This window comes from Aquarana catesbeiana, linkage group LG13 (genome assembly GCF_042186555.1).
Source record: "Aquarana catesbeiana isolate 2022-GZ linkage group LG13, ASM4218655v1, whole genome shotgun sequence".
Taxonomy (NCBI): Eukaryota; Metazoa; Chordata; class Amphibia; order Anura; family Ranidae; genus Aquarana; species Aquarana catesbeiana.
Window position 1 is genome coordinate 204,510,407 of NC_133336.1, and position 19,466 is coordinate 204,529,872.

General features: G+C 42.9%; 1 protein-coding gene across 2 annotated transcripts in view; it reads right to left on the minus strand.

The window, feature by feature from the left end:
* LOC141117739 (NACHT, LRR and PYD domains-containing protein 3-like) overlaps positions 1-19,466 on the minus strand; it is a 498,266-nt gene that overhangs the window by 407,688 nt on the left and 71,112 nt on the right. For both annotated transcript variants that reach the window (XM_073610753.1, XM_073610752.1), the window contains exon 2: positions 18,730-18,951. In XM_073610753.1, coding sequence (XP_073466854.1) covers positions 18,730-18,895 — 166 coding nt within the window. In that variant the 5' untranslated portion in view covers positions 18,896-18,951. The remainder of the gene's footprint in view (positions 1-18,729; positions 18,952-19,466) is intronic.

Consider the following 19,466-nt stretch of genomic DNA (forward strand, 5'->3'; position numbering starts at 1 on the left):
TATCAAATTTTCTGGCCAAAAATCATTCAGACTAATAGTTATTCGTTAGATCCGGTAAGATCAAGAGGTTTTAACGTTAGATCTCACATAATTTCATAGATATTCCACATCAAAAAAGAGATATTAGGTGGTACATAATGATGGGTTAGCCCCCCTTATCAAATTTTCTGGCCAAAAATCATTCAGGCTAATAGATATTCGTTAGATCCGGTAAGATCAAGTGGTTTATCATTAGATCTCACATAGTTTCAGAGATATTCCACATCAAAATAGAGATATTAGGTGGTACATATGGACGGGTTAGCCCCCTAGAATACATTACACTATAATATCCTCGCTAAATCCAACCTATAGCCCCCCCCACCTCCCAACCCCCAAACCACCCCTCACTTATTTCACCCCCTGCTCCCACTCCCGCTTTATTCTCCTCTTGTCTTCCCTGGAATCCACTTGTTAACCTATTATTTACTGTCATTCGATGTCCAGACCCCTGAGCTAGTTAACCCATACCTCAGCGGCTCTTAGTGAGTCCTTAAACTCCACCCATGCCCTCCACTTCATCTCAAAGACTGCCATTTTGGTCCCTTCACTGAACCTAAGATATTCTAGGCTTTGGATTTTGTTGATTTTATTAAACCATTCACTCATCGTGGGTCTTCCTTTCTTTTGCCAATGCCTGGGAATAAGACTTTTAGCCGCATTGGTAAGCTGTGGTAGTAGCATTTTCAGGTAAGTTTTTATGGGCATTTCTCTCTTATGAAATAAACATTCCCAAGGGTCGTCAGAGATGTCTATACTGGTTATTTCTTTGATAATTTTCCTTACCTCCCCCCAGAATTTTTTAACTTCTGGGCAAGACCACCAAATATGGGCCATTGACCCTTTTTCTTTGCAACCCCTCCAGCGAAGTTGCAAAGTTTCCTTCTGGCATTTATGCACACAATCAGGGGTCATGTACATTCTCGCCAAACACTTATAGTTCAATTCCAATATTTTGCAGTTAACCTAGGTGGTGTTCGCTCTCCTCAGTATCTGCCATGCCTCTGGGTCTGTAAGCTTACTTTCCAATTCCTTCTCCCACCTTCTAATGTATGCTGGGATGTCCGTGTTCCCCAACTCTATTAGTACTTTATAGGTCTTAGAGAACCCCCCTCTTGTTGTTTTCCATACAAATTTTCTCCAATGGGAGTAGGTTGTCTGCCGATCTAATTGGCTGTGAGAGAGAGTCGATGAAGTGACTCAGTTGGTTGTACCGCCATGGGTCAATGACTAACAGATTTTCCCTTACTTTAAGTTCCTGAAATGTACATATTTTATCCTGGCACATTATGTCTTTTAATTGGGCATTTTCCTCCAAGATCCACCCTCCAAACCACTCCTCTTTCCCCGGTGCAAAATATTCTGAGTCCCTAAGTGGAATTAGGGGTGAATTGAACCCCCAGTGCTCTCTTTTGTGCAATATGTCCCAAATTTTGAGTGCATTTCTTGTAATGTCTTGTGTTTCAGCACTGCATTTTCTTAAGTGAGGTGGGATCCATACAATTTTGTTCAATTTTGTTTCACTAATTCTATTTTCCATTTTTACCCAGTGTTTTTCTACAATATTTTTAACCCAATCTATTACCTGTGCCAAGGCTATAGCCTAGTAATACTTACGAATGTCTGGTGCTCCCCATCCCCCCTTACCCTTATCTTTAATCAATTGTGTGAATTTTAAACAAGGTTTTTTCCTCTCCAAATGAATCTTAGGAACATAGTGTGTATACTTCTGAGGTATGCTTGTGGAAGTGTTATTGGAAGCATCAAGTGGTTTTAACGTTAGAGCTCACATAATTTCAGAGATATTCCACATCAAAATAGAGATATTAGGTGGTACATAAGGACGGGTTAGCCCCCCCCTTATCAAATTTTCTGGCCAAAAATCATTCAGGCTAATAGATATTCGATAGATCCGGTAAGATCAAGTGGTTTTAAAGTTAGATCTCACATAGTTACAGAGATATTCCACATCAAAATAGAGATATTTGGTGGTACATATGGACAGGTTAGCCTCCCCTTATCAAATTTTTTGGCCAAAAATCATTCAGGCTAATAGACATTCGTTAGATATTGTAAGATGAAAAGGTTTTAACGTTAGATCTCACATCATTATCAACCTTATCAAATTTTCTAGCCAAAAATCATTCAGGCTAATAGATATTCATTAGATCTGTTAAGATCAAGTGGTTTTAACGTTAGATCTCACATTGTTTCAGAGATATTCCACATCAAAATAGATATTAGGTGATACATAAGGACGGGTTAGCCCCCCTTATCAAATTTTCTGGCCAAAAATCATTCAGGCTAATAGATCTTTATTAGATCCGGCAAGATCAAGTGGTTTTAACATTAGATCTCACATCATTTCAGAGATATTCCACATCAAAATAGAGATATTAGGTGGTACATATTGATGGGCTAGCCCCCCCACATGCAATTTTCTGGCCAAAAATCATTCAGGCTTATAGATATTTGTTAGATCCAGTAAGATCAAGTGGGTTTAACGTTAGATCCCACATCATTTCGGAGATATTCCACATCAAAATAGAGATATTAGGTGGTACATAAGGACAAGTTAGCCCCCTTATCAAATTTTCTGGCCAAAAATCATTCAGGCTAATAGATATTCATTAGATCCGGTAAGATCAAATGGTTTTAACGTTAGATCTCACATCATTTCAGAGATATTCCACATCAAAATAGAGATATTAGGTGGTACATATGAAAGGGTTAGTCCCCCTTATCAAATTTTCTGGCCAAAAATCATTCAGGCTAATAGATATTCGTTAGACCCGGTAAGATCAAGTGGTTTTAACGTTAGAACTCACATCATTTCAGAGATATTACACATCAAAATAGAGATATTAGGTGGTATATATGGATGGGTTAGCCCCCCAAATGCAATTTTCTGGCCAATTTAGGCTAATAGATATTCCTTAGATCCGGTAAGATCAAGTGGTTTTAACGTTAGAGATATTAGGTGGTGGTACATAAGGATGAGAATAGATCTCACATAATTAGAGACTTATTAAGTGATTAATGAGGGGGGCTGACCCCCTCTTATCAAATTTTCTGGCCAAAAAATCACCCCGGCTAATTGATATTTATTAGATCCGGTAAGATCAAGTGATTTTAATGTTTGATTATCCATAAGTACAGGGATATTATGGATATTTGGTAGCGATGCACGGATATCCATACTAGTGTCTATATCGGAGCCGATAATGAGCATTTTCACGTGTACCAGTGAGGAGTGCCATTGAGCATACCGAGGTATGCTGAAATTATGTGGGACATTAATCGACAGGTGTGTCCAAGCCCAGTGAAGCCTGAAGCACAGTACCAGAAGCCAGAGGGAAACTTCGGAGGGCTCTTGTAAAGGAGCCAACCAGGTGCCCATCTACGGTAGCTGGCTCAAAACCAATGACACAAAGAGACAGCAGCGAAAGTCCAAACCCTTGCAGAGGGCCCCCATTGTTGCCTCCAAGCAACCCAGTGTCCTGTTTCCTTTGACACATGCTGCCTGCTGTCAGAGAGTCAATGCACACCAGACTCCCAGAACTTAGCGCAGACTTAAGCCCGATCAGAATCTCTGCAGACAGGAGTGCGGATACAAACCACCGAACAGGCCAGGGCCACCACTTCCTCTATGCTCCATGACAAGCTGGTGGGACCTTCTCCTGTTGTTCCCATCCAAGTAAGGGAGTCTACACCAAGGCCCTTCTGGATACTGGAGCTTAAGTGACCCTTATCTACAGAGACTTCTATGACAGGCACCTTAAGCACCTGCCTTTGCAGAAGTTGGAAGAGCTGCAGATATGGGGCATTGTGCGTCAGAACTTCCCCTATGATGGCTATCTACCAGTCAAGCTGACCTTCGATCTCTCCATGGCTGGGAAAGCCGAGACTTTTGACACTCAGGCAGTGGTCTGTCCTCGCCCACCAGCGGCCAGTAAGAGTTCTCTCATCATAGGGACCAATACTGATCTTGTCAGAAGGCTGTTGACACCTCTTGTTCTGGAACCAAGCGCTTCAACTACAAGTGTGCACCCCATGCTGAGACTAGCCTACCAGCACCTGGTACAGAAACAGAAGGCTCCAGCTGAAGGAGTGGGAAAGATCTGGTGCTTGGACCAGTGTGAGAGGTGTTACAGCCTGGTAAAGTGGCCTATTCACGAGCATCTGTCAAGCTAAATTGGAAGCAACCAGGCCCTTTCATTGTCCTTGAATTGGACGGACAGAGAGAAGACATGGGAGTGGAGATAATTCCCAAGGTGGTTTCAACCAACAGGTTGCAAAGAAGTCACGGGAAGATCTTGGTTAGTGTCCGCAACATAACAGCCTTGCCAGTGAAGATGCCAGCTCAGATGTTGCTGGGTGAAGTGAATCTGGCCACCCCAGTCTGATTTGGTGGGGGGAGCAAAGGATGGGATCTCTGTGGAGGAGTTCTATCTGAAGAATACTCCCCTTTTGCCTGAATGGAAAGAAAGGGCCAAGACTCAGCTCCTGAGATGGCAGGCTGCATTCTCCAAGATTGAATTTGATGTGGGTTGTGCAAAAAGTGCCCAATACCGGATCCATCTCTTCGAGTGCATAAGTCGTTCAGGGTTTGATTCCTTTAGGGCACTTGCAGGATCTGCGTGAACAACTGGCAGAGTTGAAGAGGGCAGGTATCATCCGAGAGTCCCAGAGTCTATGTGCCTCCCCAATAGTGGTGGTGCGGAAGAAGAATGGGTCACTGAGGCTGGGTATTAATTACCGGATGCTGAACCGAAGGACCATTCCCGACCAATAAAGCACAAGGATAGAAGATGCCTTGCAGAGCCTGTCAGGAGCAAAGTGGTTCAGCATGCTGGATTTGAAGAGTGGGTATTACCAAATCCCCATGCACCCTGAGGATTGGGAGAAGACCATTTTCATTACTCTGGAGGGGATCTTTGGATTTGACCGTATGCATAAAGGCCTGTCTGGTGCCCCAGCTACCTTCCAAGGGCTAATGGAGAAGACCGTGGGTGACATGAAACTGATCGAGGTGTTGGTGTACTTAGACGACATCATCGTTTTTGGCAAGACCCTGGAAGAGCACAAAGAGTGTCTGCAGAAGGTCCTGAAGAGACTCCATGATGAGGGGGTTGAAGCTGTGTCTGGAAAAGTGTCAGTTTTATCAACCCTCAGTCAACTACCTTGGCCATATTGTGTCTGCTGATGAAATGGCGATCGACCTTAAGAAGCTGGAAACTGTCAACTCCTAGCCGAGGCCTACCAACGTGACTGAGCTTAGGTCATTTCTGGGATTCTGCTCTTATTACAGGAGATTTGTCAAGGACTTCGCTAAGACACTGACCCTGATCTGGTGGAGCCTGTCAGACCAGCTGGAGGGCCCAGAAAACCCAGAGAGTCCATTCGGGAACAATGGACTCCAAAGTGTGAAGAGGTTTTAGGCAGCTGAAGTGAAGCCTAACAACCGCTCCAGTCATGGCCTATGCAGATCCAACCAAGCCATACGAGCTACACTTTGATGCCAGTCGGAATGGGTTGGGTGGGGTGCTATATCAAGAGCATGACGGCCATCTATGGCCTGTTGCCTACGTGAGTCGGAACTTTGCCCCCGCCAAGAACTACCCCATGCACAAACTTGAGTTCCTGGCCTTGAAGTGGGCAGTGATGGATAAGCTGAGGGATTACCTGTATGGAGCGGAGTTCGTGATCAAGACCGACAACAATCCTCTCACCTACATCCTCACTACCACCAAGTTGGATGCCACGGGTCACAGGTGGTTGGCTGCTCTACCAGGTTTTATTTTCAGCCTGAATTATCAACCGGGGTCAGGAAACAAGATGTGGATGCTTTGTCAAGAAGGCCAGATTGTTCCAGGGACCCTCCATAAGAATAGGCCCAGCTGACACCTGAAGGGGTACGAGCCTTATGTCAAGGAGCAGAACATCAACCTGGAGTAGGATCCAGGACCGAAGAGGTTGGAGTGTCAGCCGCTGGTGTCCCCAAATGTTATTGCAATGTCACCCAAGTCGGGGATGAAGATCTGCCCAAGCTGTCAAAGAAAGACCTGCAGAGGGACCAGTTGGAGAACCCTCCCTGTAGCTTGGCATTGAAGGCCTTGGAGAGCCAACGCCCTGACTTGCTCCTCACTGACTACCCGAAGGAAACCCATCTGCTGCACCAAGAGTGGCATCAGTTTCAGGTGCACAGAGGGTTGGTCTACTGAAGGGGCCCCTCTAACGTTTCTGAAGAAAAATGGGAGCTATTCCTATCTGAAAAACATAGGGAGACAGTATTAACTGCCCTACACCACAACCATGGCCACCTAGGGCCCAAGAGGACTTTTCACTTGGTGAGGGACCGGTTCGACTGGCCCTGCATGCAGGCTGAAGTTGAGGACTATTGCCACTCCTGTATCAGATGTATCCAAAGGAAGACTTTGCCTCACCGAGCTGCCCCAATGGGCCATCTTCAGAGTCAGGGACCCATGGAGCTGGTGTGCATTGACATTCTGTACTTGGAGCCTGATCTGAGCGGGCAGGGAAATATCCTGGTAGTGAGTTACCATTCCCCTCCATATGCCCAGGCGTTTTCCACAAGGGACCAACAAGCATCCACGGTGGCCAAGATCTTCGCTGAGAAATTCTTTGTGCACTATGGTCTGTCCCAATGCATCCACTCTGATCAAGGGAGAGATTTTGAGAGTAGACTCATCAAGAGACTTTTAGACCTGTTGGGCATCAGGAAGTCTAAAACCACCCTGTATCATCCTCAAGGAGATTCTCAACCAGAGAGATTCAACCAAACCCTCCTGGATATGCTCGGAACTCTAAGTTCAGAACAAAAGCAGCAATGGAGCAAGCATATAGTGGCTGTTGTGCATGCTTATAACAGCACCGCCAATGATGCCACAGGTTACACTCAATATAGTTTGATGTTCGGACCGTAGGCCTGGCTGCCAGTAGACTTGGCCTTCGGCACATCCCTCGACCATACCTCAGCAACTTCCCACAGAGGGTATGTGGATCACCTGCAGAGACGTCTGAAAATTGCCTATGATAAGGCTCAAGCTGCCTCATATGCCCGAGGACTGAGAAACAAAATAAATTTTGACCTCACAGTACGAGTGCAGGACCTACAGCCGGATGACAAGGTACTGCTGAGAAACCTGGGTGTCCCTGGAAAGCAAAGGTTGACTGACCACTGGAAGTCACAGCCCTATGTCATTTGCAAGCATCTGCCAGGACATCCAGTATATCAAATCAGGCCAGAGGGAAGCACAGGCCCGCTGAAGACTTGGCATCGCAATCATCTATTGCCTCTGTCAGAAGCAGTTCATGTACTACCACAGCCAGATTTACAGTCCACACCCATGGCCTCTCAAAGATCCCAGCCAGTGACTAGATCTCACTCTGTACTCCTTGCTGAAGATGAAAACAGCAAGGATGAAGAGAAAAATTGTCTATTAGCCTGAATGATTTTTGGCCAGAAAATTTGATAAGGGGGGCTAACCCATCCATATGTAGCACCTAATATCACTATTTTGATGTGGAATATCTCTGAAATGATGTGAGCTCTAACCTTAAAACCACCTGATCTTACCAGATCTAATGAATATCTATTAGCCTGAATGATTTTTGGCCAGAAAATTTGATAAGGGGGGCTAACCTGTCCATATGTACCACCTAATATCTCTATTTTGATGAGGAATATCTCTGAAATTTTGTGAGATCTAACGTTAAAACCACTTGATCTTACCAGATCTAATGAATATCTGTTAGTCTGAATGATTTTTGGGCAGAAAATTTGATAAGGGGGGCCAACCCCCCTCATTAATCACTTAATAAGTCTTTAATTATGTGAGATCTAACTTTAAAACCACTTGATCTTACCGGATCTAACAAATAGCTTTCAAAATAGCTAACTCTTTGGTCAATTTTTTGATAAGGGGGGCTGATGACTGGTTAGCCCCCCCAGCAAATAACTGTTAATATTGCTTCTTCTGTGTGAGATCTAACGCAAACAACGTTTGATCTAACCTGATCTAACAAAGATCTAACAAACTGCATAAGATTTTTTCAAAAATTTTGATATGGGGCTATGCATTTCTGGAAGGATCAACAAGTTTTTTGCACTAATTGAACAAATATAACAGAAAACTTTCAATTATACATTTAAGAGAGGAAATTAGTGCAAATAAGGTAAATTCATTGTTAGGCTACTTTCACATTCAGGTGCTTTACAGGTGCTATAGCGCTAAATATAGCACCTGTAAAGCGCCTCTCCTGTCACTCCAGTGTGAAGTCCAGAGGGCTCTCACACTGGAGTGGTGCGCTGGCAGGACGCTAAAAAAAGTCTTGCAAGCAGCATCTTTAAAGGTGGTTTAGGAGTGGTGTATACACCGCTCCTAAAGCACCCCTGCCCATTGAAATCAATGGGCAGCACCACTGAAGCGTCAGCAAAGTTGCGCTTTGCGGGTGCTTTTAACTGTTTTTCATCCACTAGTGGGGGGTTAAAAAAAGCAGTGTTTTACCCTTAATGCCCAGTGTGAAAGTGCCCTTAGTGCTTACATACACTTTATACATCTTTTCCTCATCCCTAGCTAACTTCCACATCATCTAGGTGAGGATGATTTCACTGTCTGTCTGGTGAGATCCCAAGGTATGCCTGAATCTCCTGAGAAGACAATCCTGCACTGTGCAGAGTCATCTCCTCATGAGATTTGGAGTACTCAGCATTCCCCGGGATCTCATCAGGAGGACAGGGATTTGTGTGCCCCAACATTAACCACTTCAGCCCTGGAAGGTTTACCCCAATTCATGACCAGGCTATTTTTTGTGATACGGCACTGCATCACTTAAACTGACAATTGCGTGGTCGTGCGACACTGTACCCAAATAAAATTTGCATTCTTTTCTTCCCACAAATAGAGCTTTCTTTTGGTGGTATTTGATCACCTCTGCAGTTTTTATTATTTGTGCTAGAAACAAAAAAAGACCTACGATTTTGAAAAAACTGTTTTTTACTTTCTGCTATAAAACATTTCCAATAAAAAAATCTAATTTCTTCATCGGTTTGGACCAATGTGTATTCTGCTACATATTTTTGGTAAAAAAATCCCAACAAGTGTATATTGATTGGTTTGCGTAAAAGTTCTAGCGTCTACAAACTATGGGATAGATTTATGGACTTTCTTTTATTGTTTTTACTAGTAATGGCAGCGATCAGCAATTTTTTTTTTGTGGGACTGCGACATTGCAGTGGACAAATCTGACAAAAAGTGACACTTTTTGGTGACCAGTGACACCAATACAGTGATCAGTGCTAAAAAAAATGCACTGGCAGGAAGGAGGTAATACCAGGGGCAATCAGGGGGTTAAGTGTACTCCTAGGGGATGCTTTCTAACTGTGGAGGGATGGATGCACTTAAGGAAAAGAGATTCGTGTCTCAGCTAAGCTGAAACACAAGATCTCTCTTTTACACTCTGACAGAACAGAGGACTGCCTTGTTTACATAGGCACAGAGGTGGCTCTCCAATTAGGCAAATTAGGCAATCGCCTCAGGCCCCGCCATCATAGGGGCCTCGCCATCGCTGAATTTGCCTGATATGTGCCGCCGGCAAATGACAGGAGCAGGTCCGAGGAGACCTCCTTCACCCCCCTGCTCGAGCCTCCGCTAAAAGACTGGAGGGCATTCTCTCTCTCTCTCTGCTTCCTACCCATCCCCCCTCCTTCCTCCTGTCAGAGTTGAGCAGAGCAGCAGAAAAACGGAGCAGCTGTCTGTGTGGAGAGAGAGAAGCTGCTGCGGGCTCTTCTCCCCCTCTCCTCCTCTCAGCACTGTACTCGTGTTTCTTCCCCCTCCTTATTGGACAAGGGGGAAAAAAACACTAAAATGAAACAGAGGAGGATTGTGGGAAATGTAGTCTCGAGTGGTGGACATTGCAAAGAAACTGCAGCCCCCAGCATGCCCAGCTGAAGAGGAGGGAGAGAGATCCAGAAGTTCACTCAGAACTCCATCAGAGAGAGAGAGAATTCCACTGCACTGCACCACCACAGAGAAATCCACACAGCCTATCACCATCCCTTCTGAAGAAAGGCATGAAGTTATTTCCAGAATACAGATCTGGGCACTACCCAGCGGAGTCACCACAGGCAACCCAGAATGAGCTAACTCCTGATCAGAGGAACCATTGTTGCTGTATCCCCAGGTCAGGTAAGAGGGCCAGTCGGCCATTATCTACTGCCATCTATGGGAACTTCCCACCCTGGTATTCTTTGGCCCTAATATTGCTCACAGGCCCTATTCACAGCTGCAAGAGATGAAGATTTATGACTTAGTGCTAGTTCACACTGCAGTGATGTTCAACATCTGATGTGATTTGTACCACACTGCAGTGCAAATCACATGCGACTTCTATGCGATTTCAGCCATACAGATTGTATGGCTGAATTCGTATTGCATTCGGACCAAACTCGCACAGGACCTCTTTTCTGATCTGCAGCAGAATTGGAATGCATGGGTGTTAACATCCATGTGATCTGATTCCTGTCCAAATTTGCAGTTCACACTGCGATATGCAAACTGATTTGGGGGTGTCATTAACTTTGTATCGACACTCCAAGCAGTTCGCATAGGGCAGTGTGAACTGCCACCAGGAGACATACGATGCGGGAACCCGCAGCGGATTCGCAGGGTTCCCACATCGCTGCAGTGTGAACCAACACTTAGGCTTGGTTCACACTGGTGCGATGCGAGAACCCTGTGAATCCACTGCCGGTTCCTGCATCGCACCTGACTCGGTTCACACTGCCTTATGCGAACTGCTGAAAGTGTCAATACAAAGTTAATGACACCCCCAGATCGGTTCACATATTGATGTGTAAACTGTCAATTTAGACATGAATCGGATCGCATGGGTGTGACCACCCATGCGATCCGATTCTGGTGTGGACCAAAAAAGGGTCCTGCATGACCTTGGTCCAAATGCGATGCAAATTCAGCAAAAATATCTGTATGGCAGAAATCGCATAGCACAGACTTCACATGTGATTTGCACTGCAGTGTGGTGCGAATCACATGTGAGGTTGCACAGCACACTGGTGTGAACCGAGCCTAAAGACTGCCCTATAACTGTAATGGCCCCAGGGCTATGGCCAGCACTACCATATGGTGGCTTAAGCAGCCACCTCAGGGCACCAGGATAGGTGGGCAGTAAAATCCTAATCACCAGCCCCTATAGCAGCTCGAAGTGTGTGTACTATAGTAATGCTGACTGTCGCCTTCCATCTGGAAGTGTTACAAGTGGCTGGGAAGCCGCCTATCACTTCCACCACTGACACAATGTGCAACCCCCTTCACCATGTTTACTGGGCACCACTGTCCTACCTGTGGGCCCGGTGCTGTCATGATGGGTGGCACTGGGAAGGGTGGCCGTAGCTCAGCAGACCTTCATCTACTAGTCACCCTCCTGTACACAGACTTGGAAGTGTCATGTATGACGTCAGGGACAGGCTGGGCCGGGGGTACAGAGTGCCCCCTAGGCCACTCTAATCTATGTTGAAAACAGCTGGCAGCTGCTGCCCGCTGCCTTTTTTTTTCTTCTGTAGGAAATTGGGCCGGCGGCCCAGCCGGCTGCTGTTGCATTCCGGGAGTTGTAGTCCATGCTCAAGCTCCCGAGCAGGGCAGAGGAACTACAACTCTGGTGAGGCTGCATTGAAAAACCAGGTGGGCATGGATGAGCTGATTTGGTGTTTCAATGGGCCACTTGACTGGACAGGCCCCTGTATGACATCACTTCTTGGACCAGGGATAAGTAAACAAAAATCCTTGCACTGGCCCTGCACAGTTTGTTGTTGCCATTTAAAGGGGGACCCCACCTTCTCTCATTTTTTCGAGTGCACTCGAAAACAATTAGGAAACTGCTATTCCTTTAAACACGTTTAGATTACATATATAAATGGGTGGTGCTGCGCTAGTCCTATATGTAAAACCAAAAGTGGTTTAAAGGTTGATCATATTTTGTATCACCAAAGTACATATAAATAATAAAGTATTTAAAAAGTATTAGAAAACTAATAGGGTGACTCCTACAAATGATGCGTCTCACTGGACTAAAATAAACATAATAAGGGTGTAAGCAAATATATGTAATATAATACGCATATTAAAAAACTTAGATCACCATACTAAATATCTAGTTCAAAGTAAGTGACAAACAATTTGAATAAAGTGTAAAGTGATTTAGACTATAAACATATACAGTCCAAAAGTGACAGTGTGCATTGTGCAAACAGTGTGCACAATGTAAATAGTTACACCTCTAGTTGCATACAGTGTTAATGAACAGAACTTCATATAAAGTGCAAAATGTGCAAAAGACTCCAGAAATAAATACGGTAATTAATGTCCCAAAAAGTAAAAATATATATAAAAAAGTATATATAAAAAAGGAATTTCACACAAAAAAGTGTCCTTTTTAAATGAAATCTGTGACAGCAACGTGCTAGCATGCACATGTGGCAGTTAAAGTGCTTGGTGAATCAAATCTCGTGCATCTTCATGTGCAGACACTTCAGTGGGTAGTGGCCCCTTACCTTAAAGTAATGGGGCAACAGCATATGACCAATAGGGCTCTTTTTCTCTCATCCTCCTAGGGGCTCCTGCGCATCCCTCACCGTCCTAAGTCCTAGGATACGTTCCCTCAGATGTAGTGCGGGGGGATAATAAGGGTAATAGAGCAGAGAAGAACCCAATATTGTAATTCTGTTTTCTTAAAGTAACTTGTTTTTATTAGGCAAAAGCAGGTACTCACATTATCAGTTGAGAAAGACAATAATAGTATCCGACGAGCGGCAAGCTCGTATGCTTCTCACAGTGTGTACAGCCTATCCCGTCCCTACGCGTGACGTCACACCACACGTGACTTCTTCAGGGGATAAGTATAGGCTGAAATAGTGTCCTTAAATAGTTTAATATTGGCTGGCAATGGGCGGCCATTTTCCCGGAGTTTAATAAATGGTATTACGGCGGCCATTTTCTTAGAGATTTTGAGGCTCAGGTTCCGCTTATGGTGTGTATCAGCTGACTTCACCGGCCAATGGGCACTGTCAGCTAGTTTGATACCGCTTGTACTGTCAGCAGAGGGGGACAATTGCTGCTTCTAATGATAGAAGCCGAGCGAGGGAGAACCAGACTGGAATTAAGGCTACAAATATAGGGTTGCCTGCACGATGTTGTAAATGGCCTCAAACCGCCCTAATTTAGATTTAAGTGGGCAGGGCTTATAAGATAGTATTAATAATGGATATGATACTAGAAGCGAAGGAAGAGAGAGGCAGCAGACACTGATAGCATGCTAAATGTACATAATGAATAAAATAGTATATATAAAAGGCAATACATACAAGTAAATAATGTAAAATTAACTAAAATATCATTACACTTGTTACCAAAGGTCCTAAAAAATATTTTTTAAAAATATTAGGAGCAGTTGTATAACTTTAATTGAATGTATATAATTAAGCAATAAGGTATATAAAAGGACTCCAAAAAATTTTTATTTAATCGCAGGAAAAAACGGTTAAAGTTAAAAGAGAGGGAGCTGCAGTAAATATTTTAAACACTTCCGTATAGTGCAACTGGTTGATAAGGGGAAGTGAATGGTCATAGGAAGAAAAGGAGATATAAAAAAGGAGATATATAAAAAGGGGGGGTGGTGGTCTTTACCCAAAATCTCCAGACATTTGGGGGTGGGTAGATTATTTGTCTGATATATGGCTAAACTTAGAGGCCATGTCAGGCTTTACATGAATGCATAGAACATGCATTCATGTGGGCAATTCATTAAAGGTAGACAAATAAATATATATATAAAATTCCATTAAAAAGTTGAAGTATGTTTAAAATTTTAAAAGAAAAAAAGTTAAAAAAGTTAAAAATCACTCAGGAAACAATTTAGCTCAAACTCAATGTTTAGACCACGGGGCCAGAAAGTATCCAAGGTGAAGATCCATTTGGATTCCAGTTCACTTAGGGTTCTCACCTTGTGACCCCCGCCAGTGTTTAATGTATGGAGTAATCCCCCAGAAGCTTAGATGGGTAGGGTCTTTATTATGGCAAGTAAGGAAATGTTTTGATACACAATGTTTATCATAGCCGTTAAGGATATTTTTAACGTGTTCCTTAATGCGGACTCTGAGGGGTCTTTTTGTACGGCCTACATACTGAAGGCCACAGCTACATTCAAGTGCGTATACTGCCAATTCAGTATTGCAACAAATGAAATCTTTGATTTCATGGTTCTCTCCAGTGCTGGTTGAAGTGAAATTAAACACTTTCTTATTTGGACGTTTAGTCCTAAGGCAAGCGAAACACCTCTTGCACGGAAAAAATCTGTTACCGGAAAAGAAAGTGAATGGTTTCTTGGGTGGGTCCACTACGTTTTTTACTACTATATCCCTAATCGTTGGTGCCCTTTTATATATGAATTTTGGGTTCTTAGGGAGAATATCTTGTAATTGCTTATCTGCCAGTAGGACATGCCAGTGGCGCTTAATTATCCTTTCTATTTTCTTGTGTTGTACGTTGAAGTCAAGGATAAAAGGTATTCCTTCAATTGTATTTTTTCGTTGTGTGGTTTTTTCTTCAATCAATTGGTTCCGGTCAAGCTTAGAAACTTCAGCAATTTTGGTCTTGATAAATTTCCGGTGATAGCCTTTTGTCATAAATCTCTTGCCCATTTTTTCTGCCTGTTCGAAGTATGTATCTATTTTGGTGCAGTTTCTCTTTATTCGCATCAATTGCCCTTTCGGGATATTGAAAATCCAGTTTTTGTGGTGGCAACTTGTGGTTGGGAGGTAGCTGTTCCTATCAGCTCCCTTAAAGTGCGTTTTCATGCTAATATGGAGTTATCTAGTGAAATCTCTAGATCTAGGAAGTTGATTTTTTCTGAACTAACATCCCAAGTTAGTGAGATGTTTCTATCATTGTTGTTAAGTTTCATAAGGAATTCAATTAGGTGTCCTTCTTCTCCATCCCATAATATAAAAATGTCGTCGATATATCTTTTGTATATGACGAGTTGGCTTGGGCGCTCACTAAAAACGTTGTATTCTTCCCACTGTGCCATGAACAGGCGGCTATGCTCGAGGCAAACCTGGCACCATATGGAGACCAAGAATTAAACAGGCCTTTTTTAGACCGGAGCAGAGAGAATCATCCGGTGAGAAATCCAGACGAAATGCGGGGTTTCAGAAAAAGCCCTGAAAGAAGAGAGGACGAAGATCAGGCAAGAGACAACAAAAGAAAGAGAGAATAAAAGGAGAGGGGATCTTTAACCTCAGCGGGTTGGCATTGACACACAAAGAAGTTGGGGTACTCGATAAAGGGTTGAAATACGCACCCACAAAAAACCTTAACAAATTTGAGACCTACATTGGGATCCAAAAATTTGTACGAAAGCTACACATCCAAAAATATATGGCAGGAAATCCTCCAATGCCTAGAATTCTACAACCACCAGACAATTGGATCTTACATAGTTCACTCAGGAACAAATCTGTTTTTAATCCGCCAGCAAAAGATAACAAACATATTGATGTTTTTAAAAAAATTGTTTTAGATGAAATAAAAGATGTGCAAATTAAGAAAAAAGAAAAACCTAATCACATTAAAAGTGGGATCCGCAAACTAACTAAAAGGTGAGATATTGTCATTCGACCAGCCAATAAGGGAGGAGGGATTGTAATACTCTCTAAAGAACAATATCACAATACAATGACCCTTATGCTGAATGATAACAATACATATAAAAAATTACTGAAGAATCCAGTTTTTGGGTGCCGTAAAGCGCTTGAGCAAGTTGTCTCCCTCGCTCGGCTTCTATCATTAGAAGCAGTAATTGTCCCCCTCTGCTGACAGTACAAGCGGTATCAAACTAGCTGACAGTGCCCATTGGCCGGTGAAGTCAGCTGATACACACCATAAGCGGAACCTGAGCCTCAAAATCTCTAGGAAAATGGCCGCCGTAATACCATTCATTAAACTCCGGGAAAATGGCCGCCCATTGCCGGCCAATATTAAACTATTTAAGGACACTATTTCAGCCTATACTTATCCCCTGAAGAAGTCACGTGTGGTGTGACGTCACGCGTAGGGACGGGATAGGCTGTACACACTGTGAGAAGCATACAAGCTCGCCACTCGTCGGATACAATTATTGTCTTTCTCAACTGCTAATGTGAGTACCTGCTTTTGCCTAATAAAAACAAGTTACTTTAAGAAAATGGAATTACACTATTGGGTTCTTCTCTGCTCTATTACCCTTATAACCCCCCGCACTACATCTGAGGGAACGTATCCTAGGACTTAGGATGGTGAGGGATGCGCAGGAGCCCCTAGGAGGATGAGAGAAAAAGAGCCCTATTGGTCATATGCTGTTGCCCCATTACTTTAAGGTAAGGGGCCACTACCCACTGAAGTGTCTGCACACGAAGATGCACGAGATTTGATTCACCAAGCACTTTAACTGCCACATGTGCATGCTAACATGCTGCTGTCACAGATTTCATTTAAAAAGGACACTTTTTTGTGTGAAATTCCATTTTTATATATACTTTTTTATATATATTTTTATTCTTTGGGACATTAATTACCGTATTTATTTCTGGAGTCTTTTGCACATTTTGCACTTTATATGAAGTTCTGTTCATTAACACTGTATGCAACTAGAGGTGTAACTATTTACATTGTGCACACTGTTTGCACAATGCACACTGTCACTTTTGGACTGTATATGTTTATAGTCTAAATCACTTTACACTTTATTCAAATTGTTTGTCACTTACTTTGAACTAGATATTTAGTATGGTGATCTAAGTTTTTTAATATGCGTATTATATTACATATATTTGCTTACACCCTTATTATGGTTATTTTAGTCCAGTGAGACGCATCATTTGTAGGAGTCACCCTATTAGTTTTCTAATACTTTAATACTTTATTATTTATATGTACTTTGGTGATACAAAATATGATCAACCTTTAAACCACTTTTGGTTTTACATATAGGACTAGCGCAGCACCACCCATTTATATATTCAAACTAAAAGGTCAGGTGTTTACCCAAATAGGTGCATGCAGCTTTTCCACCCTCAGCCACCTCTATATTTGATAGCGCAGGAATATCTCTCTTAAATATACATTTAGATTACAGTTGTGTTGCTAAATATTGATTTACCTTTTCTCGTATTGATTTTTTTGCTATTGATATAGAGCTGCTTTTATAGATATATTTGTTTACCTTTATTACCTGAGGGTAGTTCTACTCTGCTTTGTGAACTGCATTTTTTATCATTTATGCAAGTTCCTAATTCTAGACAAATAGTGTCTACCACTAAACACGTGTGTAATTGTTTATTGCCTATATCCTACAGTAAGGTGAAAGGTACTATACGCTATGTGTGTCTGTAGTGATTCAATCAACCAGGTGTGTCAGAGGGGCTGAAGGTGTTCTTGGAGTTGAGGCGCAGAACAGGGAACCCAAAATTACTAAGCGGCTCCTTCAGGGGTAGTGCAACACACATTACCCCAGTTTTGATTGACAGAGGACCTTAACACTGCTGTGCTCAGGCAGCATTAAGAGCCCTGTCTCACTTAAGCATGTCGAACATCTGATCTGCAGCCCTTTATTTTACAGATGACAGGACATCTTAATGCTGCTGTATGCAGGCAACGTTAAAAGCCCTGTTACACTTACTTCTCACGTAACCTAAGACTCCTGATGTTCTGCCTACCAACCAATGAGGAGTGATGTTGCGTCTGCGCACGTCACTTTTCCCATCCACCGCACGAGCATCTCAATCTGGGAAGGCATGCTGCATAGTTCAAGGGCATCAGTGGGGCCTCATGTCGACGTTTTGCCTAAGGCCTCACAAAGCCTAGAGCCGCCTCTGCATAGGCAGACCGCTGTTCTCCCTTTCTTCTAAATGATCTGCACTGTGTCCAATCACAGTGGGAGTGACGCTCTGGTGGTGCGTGCCCCCTGGATCTCGTGCCCAAAATCACATACCTGTACATGTTTTTGCGGAGCTGGGCTGCCCTGCCTCAGTATATATGCGATGGGCGGTCCAGAAATGGTTAACTTTAGTGTCTTTTAACTGACATTTTGTGCTTGATAAACCATTCCATCTGTGTGTATATACCAGGAATTGTATGGATAAAAGCTGATTAGATATTAAGTATGTATTTTGCAGAGCAGAAGTGAAACGAAGTTGATGTCTGATCAGCTGTAAACATAACATGGAGATATGATGAGAAGTCTTATCAATCATAAGAGGGGTCTGGCTGAGGGAGAAGAGAGAAGAGATAAAATATTTTTTGTATCAAGGACTGTAATAAATACATTTTAATAGATGTATTTATAGCTATAGCCGGCAACACTGATCATTAGACTTGAAACATCCGCTGGCTTGTATATAATTTTTTGGCCTTTTTCCAAGGCACCCCCTGAAGAAACCTGAACACACCCTGATTGGACAAAGCAGATACATAGCAATTAGAAAATATAGATGACATTGCATGAAATATCAACACATTAAATGGATTAGTAGAAGTATTCAGTATTTGGTGCTCCATATAATTTGTTATATTTCATTAAAACTGATCAGAGAAATAAAAGACAAAAAGTGATTACCGGGGATCCTTTTTTCCTCTTCCTCATCCTCTTCCTCATCCTCATCCTCTTCCTCTTCCTCTTCCTCTTCCTCTTCCTCTTCCTCTTTCTCTTTCTCTTTCTCTTTATCTTTCCTTCTCTTTCTCTTAAACAATCTTTTGAAGGATTTTGACAATCTCCCCGCCATCTCTTTGCTCGGTCTTAGTTCTTCTACATCTGAATGCCAGTCATGTCACAGAACACCTAGACACAGAGATACATTGTCACTAATGGTTACTATATTGTTCAGATCCCTCAGATGTAATATGTCTGAGGATTCATTTCCTGCCAGAGACTGAAATCTTTGTGGAACTTTATTTTTTATAATAATATTTCCAAAACTAAAATCCAGAGACAGATAAACTGCTTGTTCTCAATCCATGCAGAGATAAATGAATACAAGTCTGTCATCATTAATATATTAATAAATGTATTTTATATGGAAGAAGTATTTTAAACTCTTGCTGACCAGCCACTGTTATTATACGGCGGCAGGTCGGCTCTCCTGCACAAATCGCCGTGGCTGTATGGTGGTGCACGCAGGCATGATAGCGGGAGGGCGCTCATTGCAAGCTGCGAGAGTGTGCCCGTGGGTCGGCAGACTTGATGTCCGCCTGTGACCCGCAATCGCCTAGCACAGAGGCAGAATGGGGATCTGTCTTTGTACACAAGGTGGATCCCCATTCTGACAGATGACATGACAGAGATCTTCTGTTCCC